Source organism: Sycon ciliatum, chromosome 8, assembly GCF_964019385.1.
Source record: "Sycon ciliatum chromosome 8, ocSycCili1.1, whole genome shotgun sequence".
In the NCBI taxonomy this organism is placed as follows: Eukaryota; Metazoa; Porifera; class Calcarea; order Leucosolenida; family Sycettidae; genus Sycon; species Sycon ciliatum.
Genome location: NC_088650.1, coordinates 5,611,604 through 5,634,109, shown reverse-complemented (window position 1 = coordinate 5,634,109; position 22,506 = coordinate 5,611,604). Strand labels below are relative to the sequence as shown.

The window sequence follows — 22,506 nt, the reverse complement described above, 5'->3', positions numbered from 1 at the left end:
CAGCAGGTTCGTTACGTACTAAATTTCGTTTTTGGTCGAGGTCTGTCACCCCGAATCTTCAGAAAAAAACTTTAGTTTGCTACTACGAAGTACGAACTTTAGTTATTTCGTGCCCCTAACGAATATGGCGAAAGTTAATTCCAAACGAAACTTTGTACTTATACAGTAATCACCAGTAGGGGCAGCAACAACGAAAACAGCCATCATGTTTCAGTGCCACTAGCATGTACAATGTACGTTATGTACACAGCTTTCAATGGGCACATCGCCCATCAACATCCCAGATAACTGCAGGGTCGTTAGATGAAGACGGACTTCATGTACATGATTGTACAATGTATAATGGCCGCCTCTGATTCGATCGAGACAGATTAATAATTAAGAGTGATTTCTCCATTGCCCCCTATCATGGGCCTATGTTTGTAATAACAGTTCTGTGCAGCCTGCCTTTGAAGAAAGTGGCCTACCTTTTTATCAAAGTGATCCCTACCTGGAAATGGAGAAGAGCTGAGCATAGTAGATCTACATACATGTACATGTACATGTACATGTATGTAGATCTACATACATGTACATGTACTTGTAGAGTGTCTACATGTGCCGTGCGGGTGCGGTGCGTTTCCCAACCAATGGTGCCTGGATTAAAGCGCACAGCTACCCCAATGGAAGTAGAGGAGAGACGAGAGTGAGAAAGGTGACTGACTGACTGACTGACTGAGTGACTGAGCATACACATGTACATGTACATGTATAACTATTGTATTAGATTGTCAAATTTCATGCTGTCACACCAACAACATGTGTGTGTAATTATTGTGCAATGTAGATATGTACCTCGAAGTAGATGTACATGCCCATTGTACTATTTTGTAGTTTTCATGACCTCTGGACTGGATCTGCACCGACTGCCGCGTCTCTGACAGAGTTCATCACCATTTTGATTGATTGAGCAGCTATGGACTCTTCAAGACTACAGAATGTAGTACATGTACTAGTATTGTACCTGTGGAGTCTATATGTGAAGAAGAATAGACAGGTGCACAATCAATGTCATCTACATGTAAATTATTATGTACATGTAGATGTACAATGTACATACAAGTAGATACTACTGTCTTATTCGTGAGTCCCACACAACATGCCTGTGCGGGGACTACAACGTAACATCCATGTACAATGGAGATTGGATATAACGACACTCCTTCGGGAGGGAACAAAATGTCACTATATTCGATCTGTCACTAAACCCGATCTTCACAAAGGACTTACTAAACGACTTGGGCAACAGAATTGTGTCGCTAAACTCAATCTGTCGTTATATGCAAGGTCGTCATATCCGATCTCCACTGTAGTACCGCTGACGGGACCTAACAAGGTCGAAACAGCTAGATATCCGGAGATTGAGTTCATGTACAAGTATCCGTATAAAGGCACAATAATATCATACAAGACGGGCTGATGTAATACCTCCTCTTCCGTGATCGGAGAGTACAGCGCCACTTGTACTTTGCAGTAATTTGTAACTACAATCATGCTAGTAATCATGCTAGTAGTACAGAACTGTAATCTAGATCTACATGATTGTACATGGTACAATAATTACAGTATGTGTCCGCATGTACATGTACATTTGGGAACTGACATAGTCGTTGCAAGGAGGGTAGATGCACACCTACATGTACATGTACATGAACAACAGGATGATTCAATGATTACAACAAAAGTCGTCAACTCATCATGGTATTAAAGTGACACAAGACCACTTGATCGAGAGCGGAAGCTTCGGCGCAAATCTAACAATATTTCGATGGCGGGCGCCATGCCACGATCACCCTGAGGTGAACAAAAGAATGTTTTTGCTCAGCACAGACGTCCATCTACAACTGTAAAGTAGGTGTTGAACATGACGCTTGGATCTAGCTACAAGTAGTTGTAGGTCAAACCGTGAGTAACCATGCACTCTCCGACCGGAAATGTCGCCGGCGGCATTCTTGCTTTACAACATGTCAGTACAATACTATGTGAAGCTGCTAAGGTGCCATGGGCAAGTGGGTAGATGTACAGGTGAAATCCATCTCCTCGCTTCGCGTGGTTCAGCGAGAGCACGACTCCCGGACGTCTCCTCCCGGAGTCTCTTTCGTGAAAACTCACGGTACGCGGTTCTTTGCACCACGCACGCTGAACGGGCACATCCGCACCAAACCCGTGCCATCGAATGCATGCAATCATGTAGTTCACAGAATGTGAAACGTGTGACCTTTTCTGGAGCCGAACTCGAGGAGTCGTATCACTTTCATGTCGACATCGGTGTCGATTTTGCAACGAGAACATTGTGAACACACTGGTTCTCAAGTCAAGGCATCTAGAAATCAAGGTCCGTCATTTTGACCGCCGAAGAAAAATTTTGCTTAGTGCAAGTGGTCTGCATTTGTAGCTAGGTAGACAGTACGTACAATGATGTCATCGGCACCATCAACAATAGCGCTAGCGTGCAGCCATTTGTGGATCTGATAGTAATTATCACGATGTGAGTGTTATGGTCTCGTGCAGTTCACCTGGTTCACAGGCGGAGCTCGTTCATTTTTCACTTCAGTTTGTGCCAAATGGTTTTGTCGAGTTGATAGTGGCAGCAGCAACAAAATCAATAGCGATGAACCATGCGAACTCCGATGCTCGCCAGGGATACAAACATCTTCACCTGTGGACTCTATGTACACCAGGAGATTGTCACAATGGAAGGTAAAGCCAAATGGCGAAACTGGTTGACTTCTGTCGATTCTGATTCTTTCAAGTCGAAAGTTACTAACGAAGAGGCTCTACTTCGGGCTGTGAAGAGCCATGCTGCATGCGGGAGGGAGAAGACGGCCGGAGGAGCCCATTGTCCATGTTTGGCAACCGCTAGCGCTGGGGGTAACCACGCCATGCGCGTTGCGTGCGTGCGTGCAACCTCTTCCGGAGTCGAGCCGTTGTACCTTGCAGCTGATTGAGTACTGCTTGTGAAGATTGATCCCGGGCGAGTGGTCCAGGCTCTGTGCATGCGCTGTTCCTGGGAGTAGCGCTCTGCTCAGTTTTAGAGTATGACAAGTGCCCTACTTCAACTGCACTGGAAATGCCAGTGGTGACCAACCAGCACTACGTTGGACTGGTTCCTCACATTGTATACTATTAGTATTAGTACTAGTAGAGTTTCATGGATGGTCAGCACTGCACATGCACATTATTATGATGGCACAACGACACATTGGAGTACTGGGACGGACAACGGAGCCGGTACCTGTACTGATTTGCGGATGCTATTCGCTACAACCACCATACCGACAGACACCTCCAACCCTGCTCCGGCTTCTACGGATTGCGAGCGTAGTGGTGTATGCTACAGAGCAATGTATGGATCACAGTCAACATCCCACCAGTACACAGCCCATGGCTGGATCAGCGGATGTTTGCCCAACACATCAATTGGAAATCATGACCGCAAACTGCATGCATAGGAAGGTTGGCCCCCTGCGTCAAGTCAAGTCCGGACGCTAGCCAAGCACAAAATTGGGGAGGATCTCCAGCCCAGGATGTCTGCTACAAGCCTGGCTGGGAGTCTCACCCATGATGGCAATGCTGGAACATGGACCATTCCCCGTGCTGGGCAACTCCAAATCCCTATTGGTTGGAACCTGCACATGGCTGCCGCACTGAGCCTCACCTATAAATATGCACTCTGACGATAGTAGTCAGTTCAATTCCTCAAACTACGGACGAAACGTCCGGCAATAAAAACTACAGTTGATATCAACAGTTATAGTACAGTAGTTGCCAAGGTATTTGTACCAAACACTCCAAATCGTCAGACTTCTGATAGTGCTTTCCTGGATGAAATATTGGTCGATTCGCATATTCTTGAAAATCGGAAATGGCCGATAATGCCGTACCTTCCGGTTCTCGAAGCACGCCTTACACGTCACCTTGTCAGGATTGCCGGCCGGAGATTCTGTGCGCGGCGGCCGTCAAGGGACACGGTGCAGGCCATAAAACACCTTGTCAAGCAGCAATGCATCAATCATTTCAAATCCGTCATCATCAGCAGCAGTACCGGTGCTTTCCTTCGTCATTCTCCAGCTGTCCACCCAGTGATTCATCATCCATCTCCTCGTCACCATCACCACCAATCTCATCGATAAGAGGTAAGGTTGTTTTTTTGGTGTTGGGGAGAAACAAGTTAAGTAAGTTAGCCATCTTCATCGCATACCGAGGTTTCCCACACAATGAGTGTAGGAGTTGAGCGTATGGCGCGAGTTTTGTTCTGTGCCTTTATTGAATTGTGTTACGCGTGTCCCTGCTGTTACATCTTGAGTGATTGTACATGAACACCTGGGTGCAGAAATAGGTTTCTGATCACTGCGTAACATGCTAACCAAGTACGTTTTACCGGAGGAACGTAACAGCAGTTGCTGAAAGGAGCATTGGCATTGAAAAGTACACGCATCCATGTGCATGTACATCGGAGGGAATTTGCACACTCCAGTGTAGGTATGGTTTGTTTTTGTCACAGTGATTGTTAGCAATCTGCATAGATGTCTTGTCACGCGTTCACCCACTAGCAGTACTAAATGACTTGATACTGTTCGCTGCCAACGGAGGTCTTTCGCTATATGGTACTGATTCCGAAAATATACTTCGTTGCATTTGTTCGAGCACGTCTGCCTGGAACTAGCTTTCAATTGTGAGTAAGATCACCAAACACGTCTCTGAGTATAACAGAATGACCATGCAGTGCTTCTCGGGTTGGATTTGCTTTGCTGGAAGCAACCCTTGATCTCATAGCAATCTGTTTAGGAGTGAAAATGTATGCTGATTCAGTATTATGTGGATCAGTGGTGAAATTTCGAGGCCTGGTGATGCGGTATTTCGCAGCTCATCTTGTGTCAAAGTGTTATGTAGTAGTTTAAACTAGTATGATCACGAAGATGGGGCTGTGCCGGACAATTTGGTGAATATAGTGTTTGGCAGAGAAGTCGAAGTCTGTAAGTGGAGTGTTAAAAGAAAACTATACTGTGTTTTAGCTTTTGGGCTGCACACTGGAGAAATGCTTCTGGGAAGGGGAGTTTGAGTAGTGGTGAGCAAACCATGGTTGTAGTGAAGTGTCTGTATGCCCAGTGGCCGCCACATACTCGATGGTTTGTAGTAGTTGCTGCAAGGCTGTGGATACATGTAGTCCTGGGATTGGCCCAGAGGCTGTAGCAGTTAGTATGCACGGCCGAGAAGTGATTGGTACACGAGTGTCATTCTGCTGCGGGATATTTCTGACACAGGATTCAATTTTGTGGTGACATTATGACAATCGTCAATGAGCAAGGACAAAGGCATGATTCTTTCCTTGGCACAAGGCCTGAAGTACTCTGTACTATTTTGTTAGAAATCATGGTAATTCCCTGCTCATTGCACATGTTGGCTGCACAAATATGCATCCATACTTGGTGTCAAGCCTCAACAGCACATGTACAACGTGCAAGAAGGATAGTTTGTAAAGTTGTACCATGGACCGAGAAATGGATGGACATCCACCATTGAAAAGTGGCAGTACCTGGAAAAGACTTGCCTAAGGCAGTGCAATTGGTAACCAAACTTGTATCAGTAGTCAGTTTAGTCTGTACTTACGTTTGCTTGGGATATTGGTCTTTCAGGTGTCTGTTGTTGATATTTATGGCCTAACTGACGATTCGAATTATCTTGGAATTTTTTTGCAGTGAGTTATGGTAATGGTAAAGCCCCTTTTCAACGGTCACAGCGACCTAGCCTGATCATGTCCAGTCTTAAAACAGAAAGGTTCCAGGCTGTACAATCGAGTGCTTGACGCCCCAGGGCAGAGAAACTTACATGTACATCAAGAAGCAGATGTGTGACTTCGAGTTTTGCACACGAGGCAATAATCACACCACAGTAATGAAAAATATCTGGGTATTTACAGCGAATCTTTCATCATCTTCTTCTTCTTGCTGCTTGTCCAGTTTTAAGTACATGTGCATCATACTCGAGCTCAGCCGTAGTATATACCATTCAGCCTGTACTTCACCTCTCCTGATCCTCATTGTTCTCCACGGAGACAATGTTTTCCAAAATCTCTTTCTCTGATTGGAGGTTTGAAAAATGGCTACCTTCAACGCCTGCACGTGTTTCCGAAAAGTTTGTATTGTGAATAAAATCACCGTAAAACCATCAAAATGGTGTACAATTAATAATAAAGACTTGTGAATTTCTTTCTGGCAAGAAATTATGTGCAAGTTTCGTCGTAAATATCAATAACAATGGTGTGCATGCTAAATTTGCCTTGTCTCTCTTTTGCTATTTTCTTGTTTCCATGTGTAGTTGTTCCTATGGGGCAGCACATGCTGGTGTTGTCCCCGTGCATTGGCAAACACATGCCATTGTGCCAGCCACAAATCCAAACCGACATACCAAAGGGAATCTTCCAGCCAGCAGAATCATCTACTAAATTGCAGACGACATTTGGACATTATTTCCCACAATCTGCAAGGAACCCAATGCCAAGGAACTCCCTGGAAACTCCATCACCAGACAGCGTGATGAGCAAGCAAGCTGATTCTAAAGGTACTGCTAAGCCCCAACTGCTTACAACTCCATCCCCCGATCTCTCGCTGGGGAGCCCAGGACAGCCAGCCAATACCCATGCATTGCAACTGTGCCTCCAGCCTGCTGCAGCTGAGTTCAGGCAAATCTCGTCTTCCAGAAGTACCCCTGGTCACTGTGGTAGCTCTCGTGTGCACCTCCAACCAACTACAATGCTTGTTCCTCTCCGGCCTATCTCATCACCCTGCATAGCAACACCGATAAGTGTCAGTTCTGGCATCGGCCTAGACAGTAACGTACGCACGAGTGTGCATGAAGACACTTCATGGAGTCTCCCGGGATATTGCTCTGACCGGGCACATACACTCTGGCAAGCTTGCTCCTCAGGAACAGAACCGCCAAGCAATGTAGAACGGCACTCCGATGGTTCTTTACTACAAGCTAGACGAGTGATGGGTGTTCAGTCTAGCCCGATATATGGCACCACATTAGACAAAACATTCCCAACGGGTGCTGAATGTCCGTCAGACTCCGTACGGTTTGAGGCAGCGTATAGCTCTTTGGCTGTTGATCATCAATACTCTGATAGTGACAGTACCTGTAGCTCATCTACTGCAGATGCGGTAGGCTGTCCATCCGAAAGCGGAATATTGTCCGACACTGCCAGTTGTTACGAAGATGAAATTAGCTACGGATGTGGTGGTGAGGATGCGCTACCTCTAAGCTTGGATATGCTAAAGAAAGTCGTCGAGCCGTCCACCGCTAAGCAAGTGTTTGACTCTTCAGCCACAGATGTCCTCCATCTCTGGGTCTGCAAGAATATACAGGTATGTGTTGACTTAGAAATCCAATCATGTATTTGTCTTACCACTCAAATTGGTGGACAGCGTAGCATTATTGGGAGGGTGGCAAATTTATTCCGACTCATTTCATTCATTTGAAAATATTTTGCACCGCCAATGTGCATTTATGCTGGGATTATTATTCTCTGGGATTCTAACACAAATGTGTCTGTTTGTGCTCTGCACTTCTCCAGTACCCGTATGCTACAAAAGTGGAGAAGCGTCAGCTTGCACGGGAGTCACGTCTCACCGTGAAGCAAGTTAGTTCCTGGTGAGTAGTTGCGCAGTGTAAAATACGAATACGACCAGATTGTTTCCCTATTTTCCATTTAGACTCAAGTGGAAAGCCAAGGATTCATTTATAAGAAGAAATGAGGACCCAGGAACCACAAGTTATGCGATAATGTCCACTAACACCTGCAGTTACTTTACGATCAGCTCGTGCGAAAACATTGCACGTCATTGTCCAACGGTACTGACGTTCTACAGCTTGGAAGGTTTTTTTTTTTTTTCTACAAAATCCACATATCTCCAGACACTGGGGTGAATGATGGAGTGTGGTTCTAAGTTAGAAATAGCATAGGAGGGCAAGGTGAGCGTAACGAAGACAAGCACGAGCTGAAAGTCTCAGCTGCGAAGGACGTTGGCGGATGTACATGTATGTCAGCTGGTCAGGGCCGTGCAATGTTATCACATGAGCTGATTGTACAGTACTGTGGCAGGTGTTAGTGGATATTATCACGGAACTAGTACTTCCTTGGACCTCATTTCTTCTTCTATAGTTTCTATTTGTTTCTCTGTTTTCCGTCTTTTTGGTTCCTCCTAATTTTTTTTAATTTTTTCTGGTGAAACAGCTTCTGGTCTGGCTCTTCCAGTACACCTAAAGTCTACTGGTGATAACAGGCACTCATGATCTTAGTCGTGCACTTTCGAAATCCGGACGGTATGTTGTATATGTATGTTGGACTCAGTAGAGCGTCCAGCCCCTATATGATGTCCAACCCCTATATAGAGTCCATTGGTCCAAAATCCACTGTACAGAGTCCAAACTTGGAATCAACTGTGAGCTCAAAGTTTTGATGGACATCACTCCCTGTATAGAGTCCAGCCAATTGGCTTCACCCCTATATAGAGTCCATTGGTCCAAAATCAACTGTACGGAGTCCAAACTTTGAAATCAACTATAAGGATTCTTTATGTGGACAACACCCCTGTATAAAGTCCAGCCAATTAGGCATCCCCTATCCAGAGTTCGAAATTAGACATAGGATCTGCTGTAAGCAGTGAATATTGACCAGAAAACGGCCTCTCCCTTTAATCCTTTACATCATTCACTTCTCAAGATAAAAAAATATGTATTGAGGCGCCACTGCAGCCACTTCATTACATGAAAAACCCTACAAACACCATCCTCAAATCAAGTAGTCTCTTCGCAGACGCTGCAAATTACAACATCTCAATCATTTAGTGTTGCCAAATTATTGTGCACGCACACACCCACACAACGCCAAGAAAATAACTAGAAAAAACCAAGAATCGAAAGAGAATAGTGGAGAGCCCAGGATTAATTATTTGTTTTCAAATTATTGTGCGTGCGCGCACACACACACACACACACACACACACACACACACACACACACACACACACACACAAACTTATACAACGCCAAGAAAACACCAAGAAAAGAGTAGAGACACAATACACACGCAACTCCAACAGCCATGCAAACGTCCACCCATTTACATGTAAAGTCAAGAGGGATAACAAATAATTATACGAAACTAATGCGTACGGGGACGGGTACACGCACGTTTACATACACGTAGTAGTGTAAGAGAGTAACATAGTGCAGTGGTCAGCATAATACTAGCACATGCTGAGAGTGCAATAGCAAGCTTCACCATTGCTCATGGCCATGCAAATGTTCAGCAGCAATCAGTTCCGCAAGCTTCTGAAGATCAGCACACCTGCAACAAATAGATAGCACAAGGAGACGTTTATTACCGTAATGATGCATGGGAGCACACAACTACCAAGTTCTCAACGAATGTGATGCTCAATGAAAATCAATCCACTCAAAGACCTGTGAACAGGTGATGGTGGGGACAATAATCTATTAGTAATACGAGGAATAAGATCGTTTGTGCACACTCAAGACGCACAGACACACCAACATACATGTAGTGTACACAGTGTTTCACTTCACTGCAACTAAATTGAAATGAGATGATTTGAACAATCTGTACAGCGTTGCTGTCAGTCAGTCTTCCCCAAGATGGAAATGCAATGATTTGTTGTCACGAGGCAGTTTCACTGACACAATGTCATGTTGGTGACATCAAAACGGTTACTTCAGGGAATACGAGTATTAGCTTGAGAAGCTTTTTTTGTCATTGGCATACAAGCAATCCTCCTAGTCCTACTACTACTACTAGTACACTGGCACTGCGTTTGTGGATCCCATTGTATTTGACATCATACTACAGGAAGAGTGTCGTGGAGTTCACATAATTATCACAGGGATAAACTTGAATACATTTCTCATGAAATAAAATAATAATTGATGATAGCTAGACGATCATATACGATTGATGCAAAGTCCTTGCAGTCCTTGAGGACTATTACGAAGTGGTTGATTACTTTTAGGGCATTCATTCAAGCAACATCAAACAAACGCGATACGCTCCTTGAAAATGGAAAAAAATATTCAAGCATAACGACAGAACAGCAGACCAATCGAAACGAGTAAAAGCTTCCTTACCTCAGTCATCGTCCTGCCATGTAGTTGGACAGCCTTTTGACACGGTGGTACAGGCAGCTCTTGTCCAATCAAACAGGGGTATCCTTGTGGCGTCGAACGAAAGAGAGTGTCAGTGTATCTGACTCGTCAGATTGCAACTGTGCTGAACTTTTCTCTTTCTCCGCTTTCTGCTTTCATCCCTCGCTCTGATGAAACCGTTCAAACGTCTTACTGGCAGCAATGGCCAGCCAATCAGGGGATCCTTGTGGCGTCACGAAAGAGAGCGTCAGTGTACCTGACTCGTCAGATTTGAACTGTGCTGAACTTTTCTCGTTCTGCAATTTCTGCTTTCATCCCGCGCACTGATGAAACGTCTTCAGAGAACCACAAGACGCTTTCCAGATTTGATTTTGAACGTCTCCTTATCCTCCTTGGTTACCTCGAGACAGACTACTGTCAGCAACTGCACAGCAGAATTGGCAGCCATGGCTGAAGTGAAGAAAGGAATGCGCTGCCACGAGGCAAGCAAAACTGAAAATGTTTTTGTTCTCTTTCGGGCACAACACACAGGACGGCGTGACTGGATAAACTGGACTCCTGGACTGTGAATAGGGGACTTGTAGAAAAAGTGTACTCCTTATAGGGGATTGCGCGGCAGGATGAAGCTGATCAAAACTGAGTGGACTCCTGGACTCTGTATAGTGGATTTTGGACCAATGGACTCTATATAGGGTGCTGGACATCATATAGTGCATGGACTCTATACTGAGTCCTACATGTATACAATACAATGTAAGTCACACATTTTGTCCTCTAGATCGGGTGCACGACTTATTGAGAGTAGACTGTGTAGTGTACTGACAACATACTCGGGTGGGAATGGGAATGGAAATAGGTACACACCCATCGATGAGGACTAAACCATGGTTTGATGGAGATTTGTACATTTCGCCAACATGCCCTCAACGCTTGTCCATCTCCCTTAGAAAATGTTACCTGCTTGATATGTGTCGTGATATGCATTTTGCTCTCTCCCAACATGTTGCAAGCACTGTACATGTCTGCACGGGCTAGACAGCACAGTACACAAGCAAGGTGCCTTCATTTTGAATTCATGTCTGTCTCCTGTCTGTCCGATTCCCCCTGTCCTTCTCTACCACCTCCTCTATGTCTGTCTTTAACCACTTCTCCATCCTGTCCTTTGTCTCATTCTCTACCTCCTTCAACTGTACGAATTTCTGAAATTCTTAGGTCTGGCGTGTTCCAATAATGGTTGTATTGGCTAGTGTTCAATAGAAGCTAATAACTCATGTGTAGTCTACATAATAATATGTGACTGCAGTTCAAACACCCATATCCTAGCTAGTTTGCTGGTTTCTGAGGGTGATAGTTGACAAAATGCTCCTGGAATACGCATATTTCCGTTTCACATAATTATGCTCGTGGAATGACCTCTGCTATTTAACAAGCTATAGCTTTGTGAGTGTGATGCTTCCGATGCGGGAACCGCCGATCCAAGCCACCAGCCATGCTTGTTATTCCCTAAGAGCAGGATGAAATTAATACAATTCCAACACCAATTTGGTGTCTGAGTAGCTTGTTTCTTCCCTCTCTGTCCCACTTTCTCTCTTTCTCTCTCTGTCCTTCTCTCTTTCTCTCTCTGTCCTTCTCTCTTTCTCTCTGTCCCACTTTCTCTCTTTCTCTTTCTTTCTCTCTCTCTCTCACACTCTCTTCCAGGCTGACTAATGCTCGAAGACGTCTAATTCCGCGACTTGTCCAGCGAGAAAACGAGCGAAGGCGTCGCAAAAGCTTGCCACTACTCGGCATTGTTAAACGGAAGAGGAAGAAAACTGTATAACATGCTCGGAACTTCGTATCGGATATGCTGATTTGTTCTGCGCATTGTGCTGCTGTAGTAATTTGGTTGTTGATTCGTACAATTGTACCATTATGATCTGATTGTCGAGTGCCTAAGTGCTCGTATATTTCCTTGACTCCTAACAGCTAGGGGTGTTGGAACTCATTTGTCATACTGTCTCAATGTAGGACGCACTAATAATCAACTGAGGCTTTTGTCAGACAAATTTATCCATTTGCATACATTTGGGTCAAGAACCGCATGATTCACAACACAATTATATGCCCTACCGGGAAGACGTTTTGCTAGGTGTTCAGGTACTTGCTTGGCCAGTGGTTTACCTGATGGTTACTCTGGTAAACACGCCAAAGATGGGAATATGGATGGCGCTTGCTATGTTGGACTTGGTTTTCCCCTTTTTTTATTACCATGGCTGCTGCATAATCCTTGACTTATGCATAAAGGACAGCATCTGCACCTGGATCCTGTTTTAAAGCCTAATTTGCTGCGTGATATTAATTTTTACTAGGTTGACCTGGAAAGACCTGTCATTAACCTCTACGGCGGACACCAACAGTAACCTTTTGCTTTTACACATCATATCAAGATAGTACATGTGTTTGCGTATGTTTTTAATCTTTTTCTCCCTTACAATATCCACTTATCTCCAGACACTGAAGTGAATAAAGGAGTGTGGTAGTGGGTACATGTGCATCGGGAAATCGTGGCATCTTTTACTAGGATAGGTGGAGATGGCACGGCCGACTGGAACGTGAAACAATGTGGATTTCAATCATTGGCTGCCCACTGCAGTCGGCCTTGCGAAAGGGCTGTTTTGTGAACGCTCCTTCTCATGCAATCCAAGCGGTCAGTTCTACATGTAACTGAGTTCAGTGCATGTAAGGGAGGATGATCCCTCATCATAGTCTCATACTTCATGGTAAATTTAATACTCCTTTTCAAATTGGCTTGTGAGCAACACTGGCTCACACTCAATCACTGCTTTTCACAAATTCATTTCAGGAAAAGTATTTCAACGGTTTGGTTATAAAATGACCATCATCAGGAATAAAGAAGCTGCGTGATGCGTCCTACAAGATTTTAAACTTCTTTTCAAGTCTATTTTAAGGAAGAGTGACTGAGTCCGAAACTTCAAAAACCAATTGGTTTAGAGGAGTAACTCTGTGCTTTGACTGAGGGTAGGTACATGTAGCAACTGAATATAGCGTGGTCATTAATTTTGACAGGCTCCCCTTTCTTTTCACACAATATCTACAAGTGATAGAAGACAGTTTTCCGTTTGTGGGAAACCCACTGTGTTCTGTGTATGTCGTGCCACTTAGATCTCATTTGTCGAAACACTAAGAATCTGTTACACACCTTTACATGTTTGCAAACGTAACACAGTATAATGTACATGCACTTCGAAGTCATGACTGCATAATTTTGTAGCCTCCCAATGTGTACAAGTATGTGGTGTCTAGTAGAGAGAGACGTGCAATGTTAATTATTCATTCCTGCAACGCTACTTCCTCAATGTCCATAAGCTGTGCATGCAGCGAGGTGGTCAGATGAAACTGAGTTGATTATGCACCAGCGGGAAACACGAGCTCCCCAGGATACAGATGTACAGAGCACGTAGAATACATTGTAGTTGTAGAAGCATGGATTTTGCCTTCTTCTGAAGACATTTTGTGTTATTACAATGTAATAACACAAAATGTTTTTTGTTATTACAATGTAATAACACAAAATGTCTTCAGAAGAAGGCAAAATGATGTCATCACGAAATTTTCATAGTGACTGACGTACTGCATCGGAAATCATTTACACGTATTGTCTTTCCAGACACTGAGACAATCAAACGGGTAGGACCGTGTGGCATCCAGTCCTACATTGCATTTATGATTCGAGGGCAGCAGGGCCAAAACGTTGTAAGAACACTATCAAAAAGAACGCAATCATAGAGAAGAGTAGACCGTACGGAACAATACACGGTGGTTGTGCTTCTTGGTAACGTAACTGTGAGCAGATTCCACATGCACCAACAGGACGACAGACCATTCACATGGAATAATCCCGAATTCCGAAGTGTCTACAATTGATCGGCAACGTCAATTTTCCTGGAGCATGGACAGCGTCAATCGCAACGATCTGGCTTACTGGGCTTCCACGCCTCTGTTCTCCACACGTTGCTCTGGCTGGTCTTGATTCGGGGTTCGGGGGATAGTACATGACAGCATCTTTCCAGAAAGCCCGAGAGGAAAATACTTCCTTCCTACATGCATGCTTTCAGGGAGAGTGTATCTGTTCACATAATGTTATGTGTTGGTGGAGAAATTATCATCGTCGACAATACTATAGTCGAATTCTGACCCACCCAACATTGGGCAATGAATTCGTAGTTGATGTTCACAAAAGCAATACTCTTTTCGTGGCACTGTAAGACTTTCCAGGCGTGGTGAGGGTTTATTGTAAAATCCGATACTTTGGAATTGCTCCTGGGAGACCGTTGGGAGAGCTGTCACACAACATGCTTTCTTTTCCCAGTGCGAATAGCAGCTGCATGCGAGACGGCCGAGGAAAGGAGGGAAGCGGCCCCAGTCGTCCCTGGTGTGCCCGGGGCATGCTGGAGGAGGTCTGCCGCAGTCTGTGTGAACTGGAGACCCGGAGAGCGCATGGTGCATGCACGGTGTGAGTCAGATCTTATCGACCCCGTGCATGCCACATGCACATGCCATTCGAATGCGACGTGCCACTGAAATGTGGCAGTCTGGTAATCAAAATAATGGCAATAGTCGCCATAGCTTTCGCATGCATGAGCCGAGAATAACATCGAGTCAGCTGGGCTACGCCTAACGCCTGTGAGTGTGAGTACCATACATAGACATGACATTGTACATGTGTATTTTGTAGATGCATGACTTGTGCTACTAGTAGTCTACTAGTCTACTGTCTATGTCTATGACATGCAAGTCTAAGGCCTGACACGTGCATGTCAAAGGAGAATTATACAGGGAGCAGAGCCAGAAGGGCATGGCAAAGCTCCGGGATCGAGAGTAGTTTTAAAATCATAGAAAAGACGGCTATGAGCCTATGACTCAGTATGAGCAGGGCCTGCGTTGCTGACCGCGAATTACACTTGCAGGTTTGCATGTCGTGTGTATACATGTACATGTACATGTACATATCCCCATAGTTTGGAAACTCTCGCTATTGTGTATTCCCATAATTTGTATTGCCATAGAATATGAATCATCTCCAAATGCGTGCCTGCATTATACATGTACCGGTAGTTGCCTGATGATTGCATTCAGCAAGAAGTTATACATGTACCGGTAGTGGCCTGATGATTGCATTCAGCAAGAAGTTATACATGTACCGGTAGTGGCCTGATGATTGCATTCAGCAAGAAGTTATACATGTACCGGTAGTTGCCTGATGATTGCATTCAGCAAGAAGTTATACATGTACCGGTAGTTGCCTGATGATTGCATTCAGCAAGAAACTCTGAGTGGCGACAAATCTGTAAACCTCTGTTGTGCTTTTTGTGTGTACAGTCAACTTTGCGTATAACGACACTCGGCCGAGCATCAGAAAGTGTCCTTATTCGCGAAGTGTCGTTATACCCGAGGTCTCATTATATGTATACAGGTAGAATGAACTTTGCTCTGGGCATGAACAGTCTGTCGTTATTCGCGAATTGTCGTTATATCCGCAGTCGTTATTAGCGAAGTTGACTGTATAATTATTATGTCATGCAGTTGACCAGCCGCATGTACAGTACATGTACATTGTACAGTGTACATGTACTGTACAATGTACAGTACATGTACATTGTACAGTGTACAATGTAGCTTGTTCACAAGTACATGTACAGGTGACAACGCACCACTATGTCACAGAAATTTACGAACAGTCATCAGTCAAGGAACAATAAAGTCAGCGTGAGTGTGTTCTGAATCTGCATAATTATGTACAATGTATGTTGGGACGTGTGGGAGGCGTGTCATGCACCCTGTCAATGTAGATGCAGACTGCTTCACTACATGCATGACATTGTGCAACTATTGATCAAGCACGATCTGGAGGTACATGTAGCTCGTGGCGGATAATGCCGGCAGAAAGTTGGCAGACCTTTTATGCATGTTCGGCACGTTGATAAAGAAAAGAAAGAAGCGGAATTCAAAGAGATGCCCGTCATAAAGTTTGCATGGTTCTGCCATGCAAACTCTTGGAGCATATTTCAACAAGGGCTATCTGAGGTCATGAGTCTTGACGGCCGAATTTTGCGTGAGCTGAGGACGCAGCCTGAGGGCTAGCTGTAAGTCCCAAGTGACTGCGTAAACGATAGTCACAGACTGTTGCCTAATCACAGCAAGCAGCTTCGCAGAAGGTTAGGCCTTGACGGATTATGCTAGCATAATTTTTCGCATAATTCCTACCAAAATCGAATAATCGCATAATTCGAGGCAAATTGCATACGAATCGCATAAAATTGTAATAATCCGCCTGTTCGCATCAAATTCCATACAGTTGTACATGTTCTACAAGTACATGTAGATGCACTAGGAAGTTGTAGGTTTACGACCCCCTTGATAACATGCCGTAAGAAGACCATATACAGTACATGTAGGTCTGTGGGAAACACCCTAGTAAAATAAAAGTTAATAATAATAATAAATAAATGTCCAGTCCACTACAAAAAAATGTACAATCAGTGATGGTCGTAGCTAATTCGGACGGAGCGTTGACCCCGTTGAACTTTTACTACTACAGTACCCCTACAAAAAATTCGCCTGTTAGCCCCATCCCTCACACAAACAAGTCAACAAAGAGGCATCTTTGGATTGAGGAGTGCTGGTTTCGAAACAACTGGTTTGAAGCTCAAAGTAGAGCTGCTGTTAGCTCAGAGCAGAGCTGCTGTTAGCTCAGAGCAGAGCTGCTGTTAGCTCAAAGTAGAGCTGCTGTTAGCTCAAAGTAGAGCTGCGGTTAGCTCAAAGTAGAGCTGCTGTTAGCTCAAAGTAGAGCTGCGGTTAGCTCAAAGTAGAGCTGCTGTTAGCTCAAAGTAGAGCTGCTGTTAGCTCAAAGTAGAGCTGCTGTTAGCTCAAGGTAGAGCTGCTGTTAGCTCAAAGTAGAGCTGCTGTTAGCTCAAAGTAGAGCTGCTGTTAGCTCAAAGTAGAGCTGCGGTTAGCTCAAAGTAGAGCTGCGGTTAGCTCAAAGTAGAGCTGCTGTTAGCTCAAAGTAGAGCTGCGGTTAGCTCAAAGTAGAGCTGCTGTTAGCTCAAAGTAGAGCTGCTGTTAGCTCAAAGTAGAGCTGCTGTTAGCTCAAAGTAGAGCTGCTGTTAGCTCAACGTAGAGCTGCAATGCTAAATGGATGTAATATAGCGCAAGGCAGAGCCGCAGCAAATAGCTAGATAACACCAGTTGTGAGAGTGGACCCGATTAGTGGGTACGATAATTATGATGGTGTGAATAAGTTGGTTAGGGAGGGATGGTGGGAAAAGAAACACTGCTGAAGCACGATCCGTTGTCTGGAAGAGCACAACAGGGCAAGCAAGATTTGTTTTTCTTTCCGCAAAATGGGCTGGTGCCATTTGTGATTACGCAGCAAAACAAAGCGCATGACGTCAGTCTTGAATGCAGTACAAAGCAATGCAGTGCAGTGTGTGCGCTAGTTCGGATTGTTGCTAACAAGTACTAGCACAGCTAGTACACCATTAGCCCCATCCCTCACACAAACAAGTCAACAAAGAGGCATCTTTGGATTGAGGAGTGCTGGTTTCGAAACAACTGGTTTGAAGCTCAAAGTAGAGCTGCTGTTAGCTCAGAGCAGAGCTGCTGTTAGCTCAGAGCAGAGCTGCTGTTAGCTCAAAGTAGAGCTGCTGTTAGCTCAAAGTAGAGCTGCGGTTAGCTCAAAGTAGAGCTGCTGTTAGCTCAAAGTAGAGCTGCGGTTAGCTCAAAGTAGAGCTGCTGTTAGCTCAAAGTAGAGCTGCTGTTAGCTCAAAGTAGAGCTGCTGTTAGCTCAAGGTAGAGCTGCTGTTAGCTCAAAGTAGAGCTGCTGTTAGCTCAAAGTAGAGCTGCTGTTAGCTCAAAGTAGAGCTGCGGTTAGCTCAAAGTAGAGCTGCGGTTAGCTCAAAGTAGAGCTGCTGTTAGCTCAAAGTAGAGCTGCGGTTAGCTCAAAGTAGAGCTGCTGTTAGCTCAAAGTAGAGCTGCTGTTAGCTCAAAGTAGAGCTGCTGTTAGCTCAAAGTAGAGCTGCTGTTAGCTCAACGTAGAGCTGCAATGCTAAATGGATGTAATATAGCGCAAGGCAGAGCCGCAGCAAATAGCTAGATAACACCAGTTGTGAGAGTGGACCCATGAAACCAGCACTCCGTTAGCTAAGCACTATTGACGCACAGCAAGGGTCAATTTATGTCAGCACAGGCAAGCATTGCGCAGCTAGAGTTCAGTAGCTCATTACTCACCCGAGTTGGGGATCATGGCATCCATGGCACGGCAGCAAGCCGGGACGATAGCTGGCGCTTAGCGCTTGTTGTAGTCCGGATGTAGCATAGACACGCATCGCTCTTTCCACTGACCTGCCACTCGGAAGAAGGAGTCGGGGCACTAGCCATAGCAGCGGTGGTGGCTGCACCAATGTAGACCGAATGCCCGGAGTAGTTCGACTGGGATGGTACACCGGCCGCAGCGACAAGAGACCATACTGTTACTGTGAATGACTGCCTGGTCAGCTGCTGTCTGTTCGAGAGTACGAACAAGAGTTGCTCTGGTCCCTCGCGACGAGTGACAAATGGGTAGCTAACAATGGCACGGACTGGGCAGTACGGCGGTACAGACGGGCCAATGTCACTAGTAACGCCTTTACCGAATGGGTCCGTCTTGGATGAAAGCAGGAAGAGTTGCAAGCGTCCGTCACCAGGGGAGCTAGTACAGCCCCGTGTGATGCCATTAGTGAATTCAGCACACCGAAGAAATCCAAAGAAGCAGCATGGCGGCTTGGTAGAGCAGCTTGTCATGGCCATTCAGGATACTACTTTTCCGGCGTGCATCCGTCAGGTGTCGTAGGATTGGCATAGTTATAGGAAGGCGAGGGGTGAGTACAGCCGTACCATGGCATCGCTGGATGCCCTTCAACACCCTCTTCAGAAGCCACGCATCTACTAAGGGGCCGGCAAACCCATTCTCAAGGTGGGCTTTATGCACCGCACTCGCATACACAGATACAGTTCAGGGCACGCTGATCATAGTTCATGCATGAATGTGTGTCCAGGAACGATGACTCGGGCAGCAAAAGTGAGCTTCCCCAGGAGGGACTCGAGTTGACGCTGGCCGATGCTGCGCTCGCTGATAGTAGCCATGAGTGGCGCACGGATCTCGGACAGCTTGTCCTCTGGTAGCCGCAGTCTAGGAAAATACCAAGGTCAATGATGGTGATGGCCCTCGAGCTGGGATGGAGCAAAGAGGAGTGCCGAGATACGTGAATGCCCGGAGGGGGGTGGTGAGTTGCTGGTTGGCTGCAGCCAAACCAGTGGAGATATCGAGAAAGTCATCGAGGTAATGAAGCCGGTGATCTATAGCAAACTCGTGCTGCATGATCCAGTTGACTGCTGTGGCTACTGAGTCAAAGACGGCTGGGCTGGAGCGGAGGCCGAAAGGCAGAAAGCGCTCGTAGTAGTAGGAGCCTTCCCAGCGAAGTCCTGACGGCGGACTGGGATCTGCCGAAATGCACTGCGTACATCGAGCTTGGACAAATACACAGGCTGTGGGCATGACATGATGATGTTGATCGCGTTGTCAATGCTCGCGTAGTGCAGAGAGAGCGGCTCGGCAGGAATGCTGTCGTTCGCGCCGGTGCCTTCCGGACTAGACAGATGGTGGATCATTCGCAGCTTGCCGTTCTTTTTGGGGATGGCACCAATACCAGAGCGGCGCATGAACTGAAATGGAGGTGACGGAAATGGGCCTGTGGTCTCGCTGCGGGCGCAGGAAGCAGCTAATTGCTCGGATATAAATGCCGAGTGAGTGAAAGCCAAGGGTAGATTATTAGAGAAAACCGAAATGTCGTGTTGGCCGGCAGATCCAAGAGTAAAGCCACGGCGCAGCCCATGGAGAACATACGCAACGCATTATTGATATGAGTGGTTACGTAACAGGCGGGCAAAGTGGTCAGCTAGCAGTGTGGTGTCTGCAGAGTGTATAGGAAAGAAGCTACGTACCGAGTCAAGCTATTCGGTAGCCATTCTGCTAGGAGCGGCGGGGTGGCCGATTGGCTCCGCGCTGCTGCTGGTTGCACATGATGCATGGGTGGTCCTTGCCACACTGGCTGCAGGTGTGGGAGAAGCGGCACGACGACGAAGAACAGCGACCTCCATTGAAGTTGCGGCAGATTTCTTGGCTGTCGCTGGGATGGTTGCGACCACTGGAGGTAAATGCTGCTGGCTTGGGGACGAAAAGGACACAAACCGCCCCTGGATGGGCCGTCTTACATTGAGCGCATTTTGGGTGTGCATGGCCTGTGACAGCTATCTGCCATAGGTTCACGTCGATGGTGTCCAACCTCTTCGTGCCTGGTTACTGGGCCACGAGCAGCCGCAGCTGGCGGTCGTACTCTAGCCACGCGCTTGGGAAGAACTGGCGGTTAGCAGTCAGGATCAACTGCTGGTACGCAATCAGTTCAGCAGTTCAGCAGTGCGGTGTAGGGCAGCAGCCGTGATAACAGACATGTATGTGGTCCATGCCTCGAGCCGGGTAGTTACATGATTGTATAATTATCGTGAACCTTGCGACGCACCTGCTTCGCGTACGGTCATCCGACTCAACGATATTTAGCTGGCTATCGTTATTCGGGCTGTGCACCAGCCGGAATGTTGGGCTGGAAGTGTGCAAGAATTTCAGGCAACCAACTTGAAAATCTACGAACTCCCCTCGCAAGATACGTTCTTGCACAGCCTTGGGCACAGCTGGTGCAGGTGGCTGATCGGGTGGGTTACAAGGGCTTGGCCTGGCGTAGTGGCGGCAGCAGCCGCATTGCCTTGGCCTTGGGTGAGGAGCGGCACAATGCTCTCCGATAATAATAAAATGGCGGCCGACAAAGCCGACTACACCTCGTCACGTAGATCTACGGGAGCGCAGATCCCATGTTGAGCCCGCGTCACCTGAGCTGGCGGAGGAGGCATTGGTGCAAGTCGGGCTTCTGGGCTCGCGAGCCGTGTCCGCACTGTCATGTTGCTGGTTCTCCTGGCCGGAGCAGACCTCACTACCAAGGGCTAGTGTGCCAGCAAACGGTCCTGTAAAATACTTTTACTAAGTTTCCTTTCGGATTCAAGCCGCGCTGAGAAGGCTCGCCGCGGGGGCTTGGCAAGGCATTGCCTTGACAGTGTCGACAGTTAGGTCAGACATACTGAAGAAATACAGTGTCGAGGTGACACTCGGGCTGGCAGCAAAGCTACGAAAGGAAAAGAAACACTGCTGAAGCACGATCCGTTGTCTGGAAGAGCACAACAGGGCAAGCAAGATTTGTTTTTCTTTCCGCAAAATGGGCTGGTGCCATTTGTGATTACGCAGCAAAACAAAGCGCATGACGTCAGTCTTGAATGCAGTACAAAGCAATGCAGTGCAGTGTGTGCGCTAGTTCGGATTGTTGCTAACAAGTACTAGCACAGCTAGTACACCATTATTTTGCCCAGAACCATTAATGCATTAGCAGCATATGTACATATGTGAGCATAATGCGGCATAATAATGATAACTTTTAGCATACAAATAGCATAATTCTGCAATCTTTTCAGCAATGCGAAAAGCATAATTTCACGAAAATATTAGCATAATCCGTCAAGGCCTACAGAAGGTACTTGTGTCTGGTGTCCTTATCCAGGGTACTTTGTAAATAAATATCACAGGATGTCCGTTGTCTACAGCCAGCGGCTTCGCAGTAGGTGCGTGTTCACACCTTCCTTAAAGCGACGAAGGCTTTTGGGGTTAGTTCAGCTTCCAAGTAGACAAAGGGGAATTCGTTCCAGGTGGGGATATCAGCGGTTGGGAATCCCCGCAGGAGGCTGTTACGGCTCCGAGGCAGGACATCATTGGAAGGTACTGTCGACTGTGTCTTTAGGGTGCGTCAGGTTCATGCCCGTTGGAGTGCGCATTGTCGGAGTCCCGTCCATCTGTACAAAAGTACCGGGCGAACAAAGACTTTGTAGACGCGATATCGACCCTTCCAGGCCAGGATACAGGATGCTTGCTTCAGTAGACTGAGGCGATGCGGATGGCGTGCCTTGTTTGTCAAGCATCTCAAATTAGGGCTTGGCGGATAATGCCGGCAGAAAAATTGGCAGAATTCGGTACTTTTTCTGGTAAGTTTCATGCATGTTTGGTATGTGGATAAAGAAATGGAGCAGAATTCGAGGAATTGCCCGCCATAAGGTTTGTATGGTTCTGCCAATTTCGGTGCAAAAAAAGCAGAATCTGCCACCTTTTCGAGC

The 22,506-nt window shown here is 46.2% G+C and overlaps 1 protein-coding gene across 3 annotated transcripts; it reads left to right on the top strand.

Moving 5' to 3' along the window:
* Positions 1 to 2,867: 2,867 nt before the first annotated feature.
* Positions 2,868 to 12,686, top strand: LOC135823268 (uncharacterized). Of its 3 annotated transcripts, none has more exons than XM_065336121.1 (4): positions 2,868 to 4,175; positions 6,358 to 7,406; positions 7,616 to 7,692; positions 11,902 to 12,686. In XM_065336121.1, the coding sequence occupies exons 1-4, from the start codon at positions 3,905 to 3,907 to the stop codon at positions 12,020 to 12,022; spliced, it is 1,518 nt and encodes a 505-aa protein (XP_065192193.1). In that variant the 5' UTR covers positions 2,868 to 3,904; the 3' UTR covers positions 12,023 to 12,686. The 3 variants fall into 3 exon arrangements, with proteins under 3 accessions (XP_065192193.1, XP_065192195.1, XP_065192194.1); XM_065336123.1 differs by lacking the exon at positions 2,868 to 4,175 and adding an exon at positions 4,584 to 4,714; XM_065336122.1 differs by lacking the exon at positions 2,868 to 4,175 and adding an exon at positions 4,879 to 5,015.
* Positions 12,687 to 22,506: the final 9,820 nt, after the last annotated feature.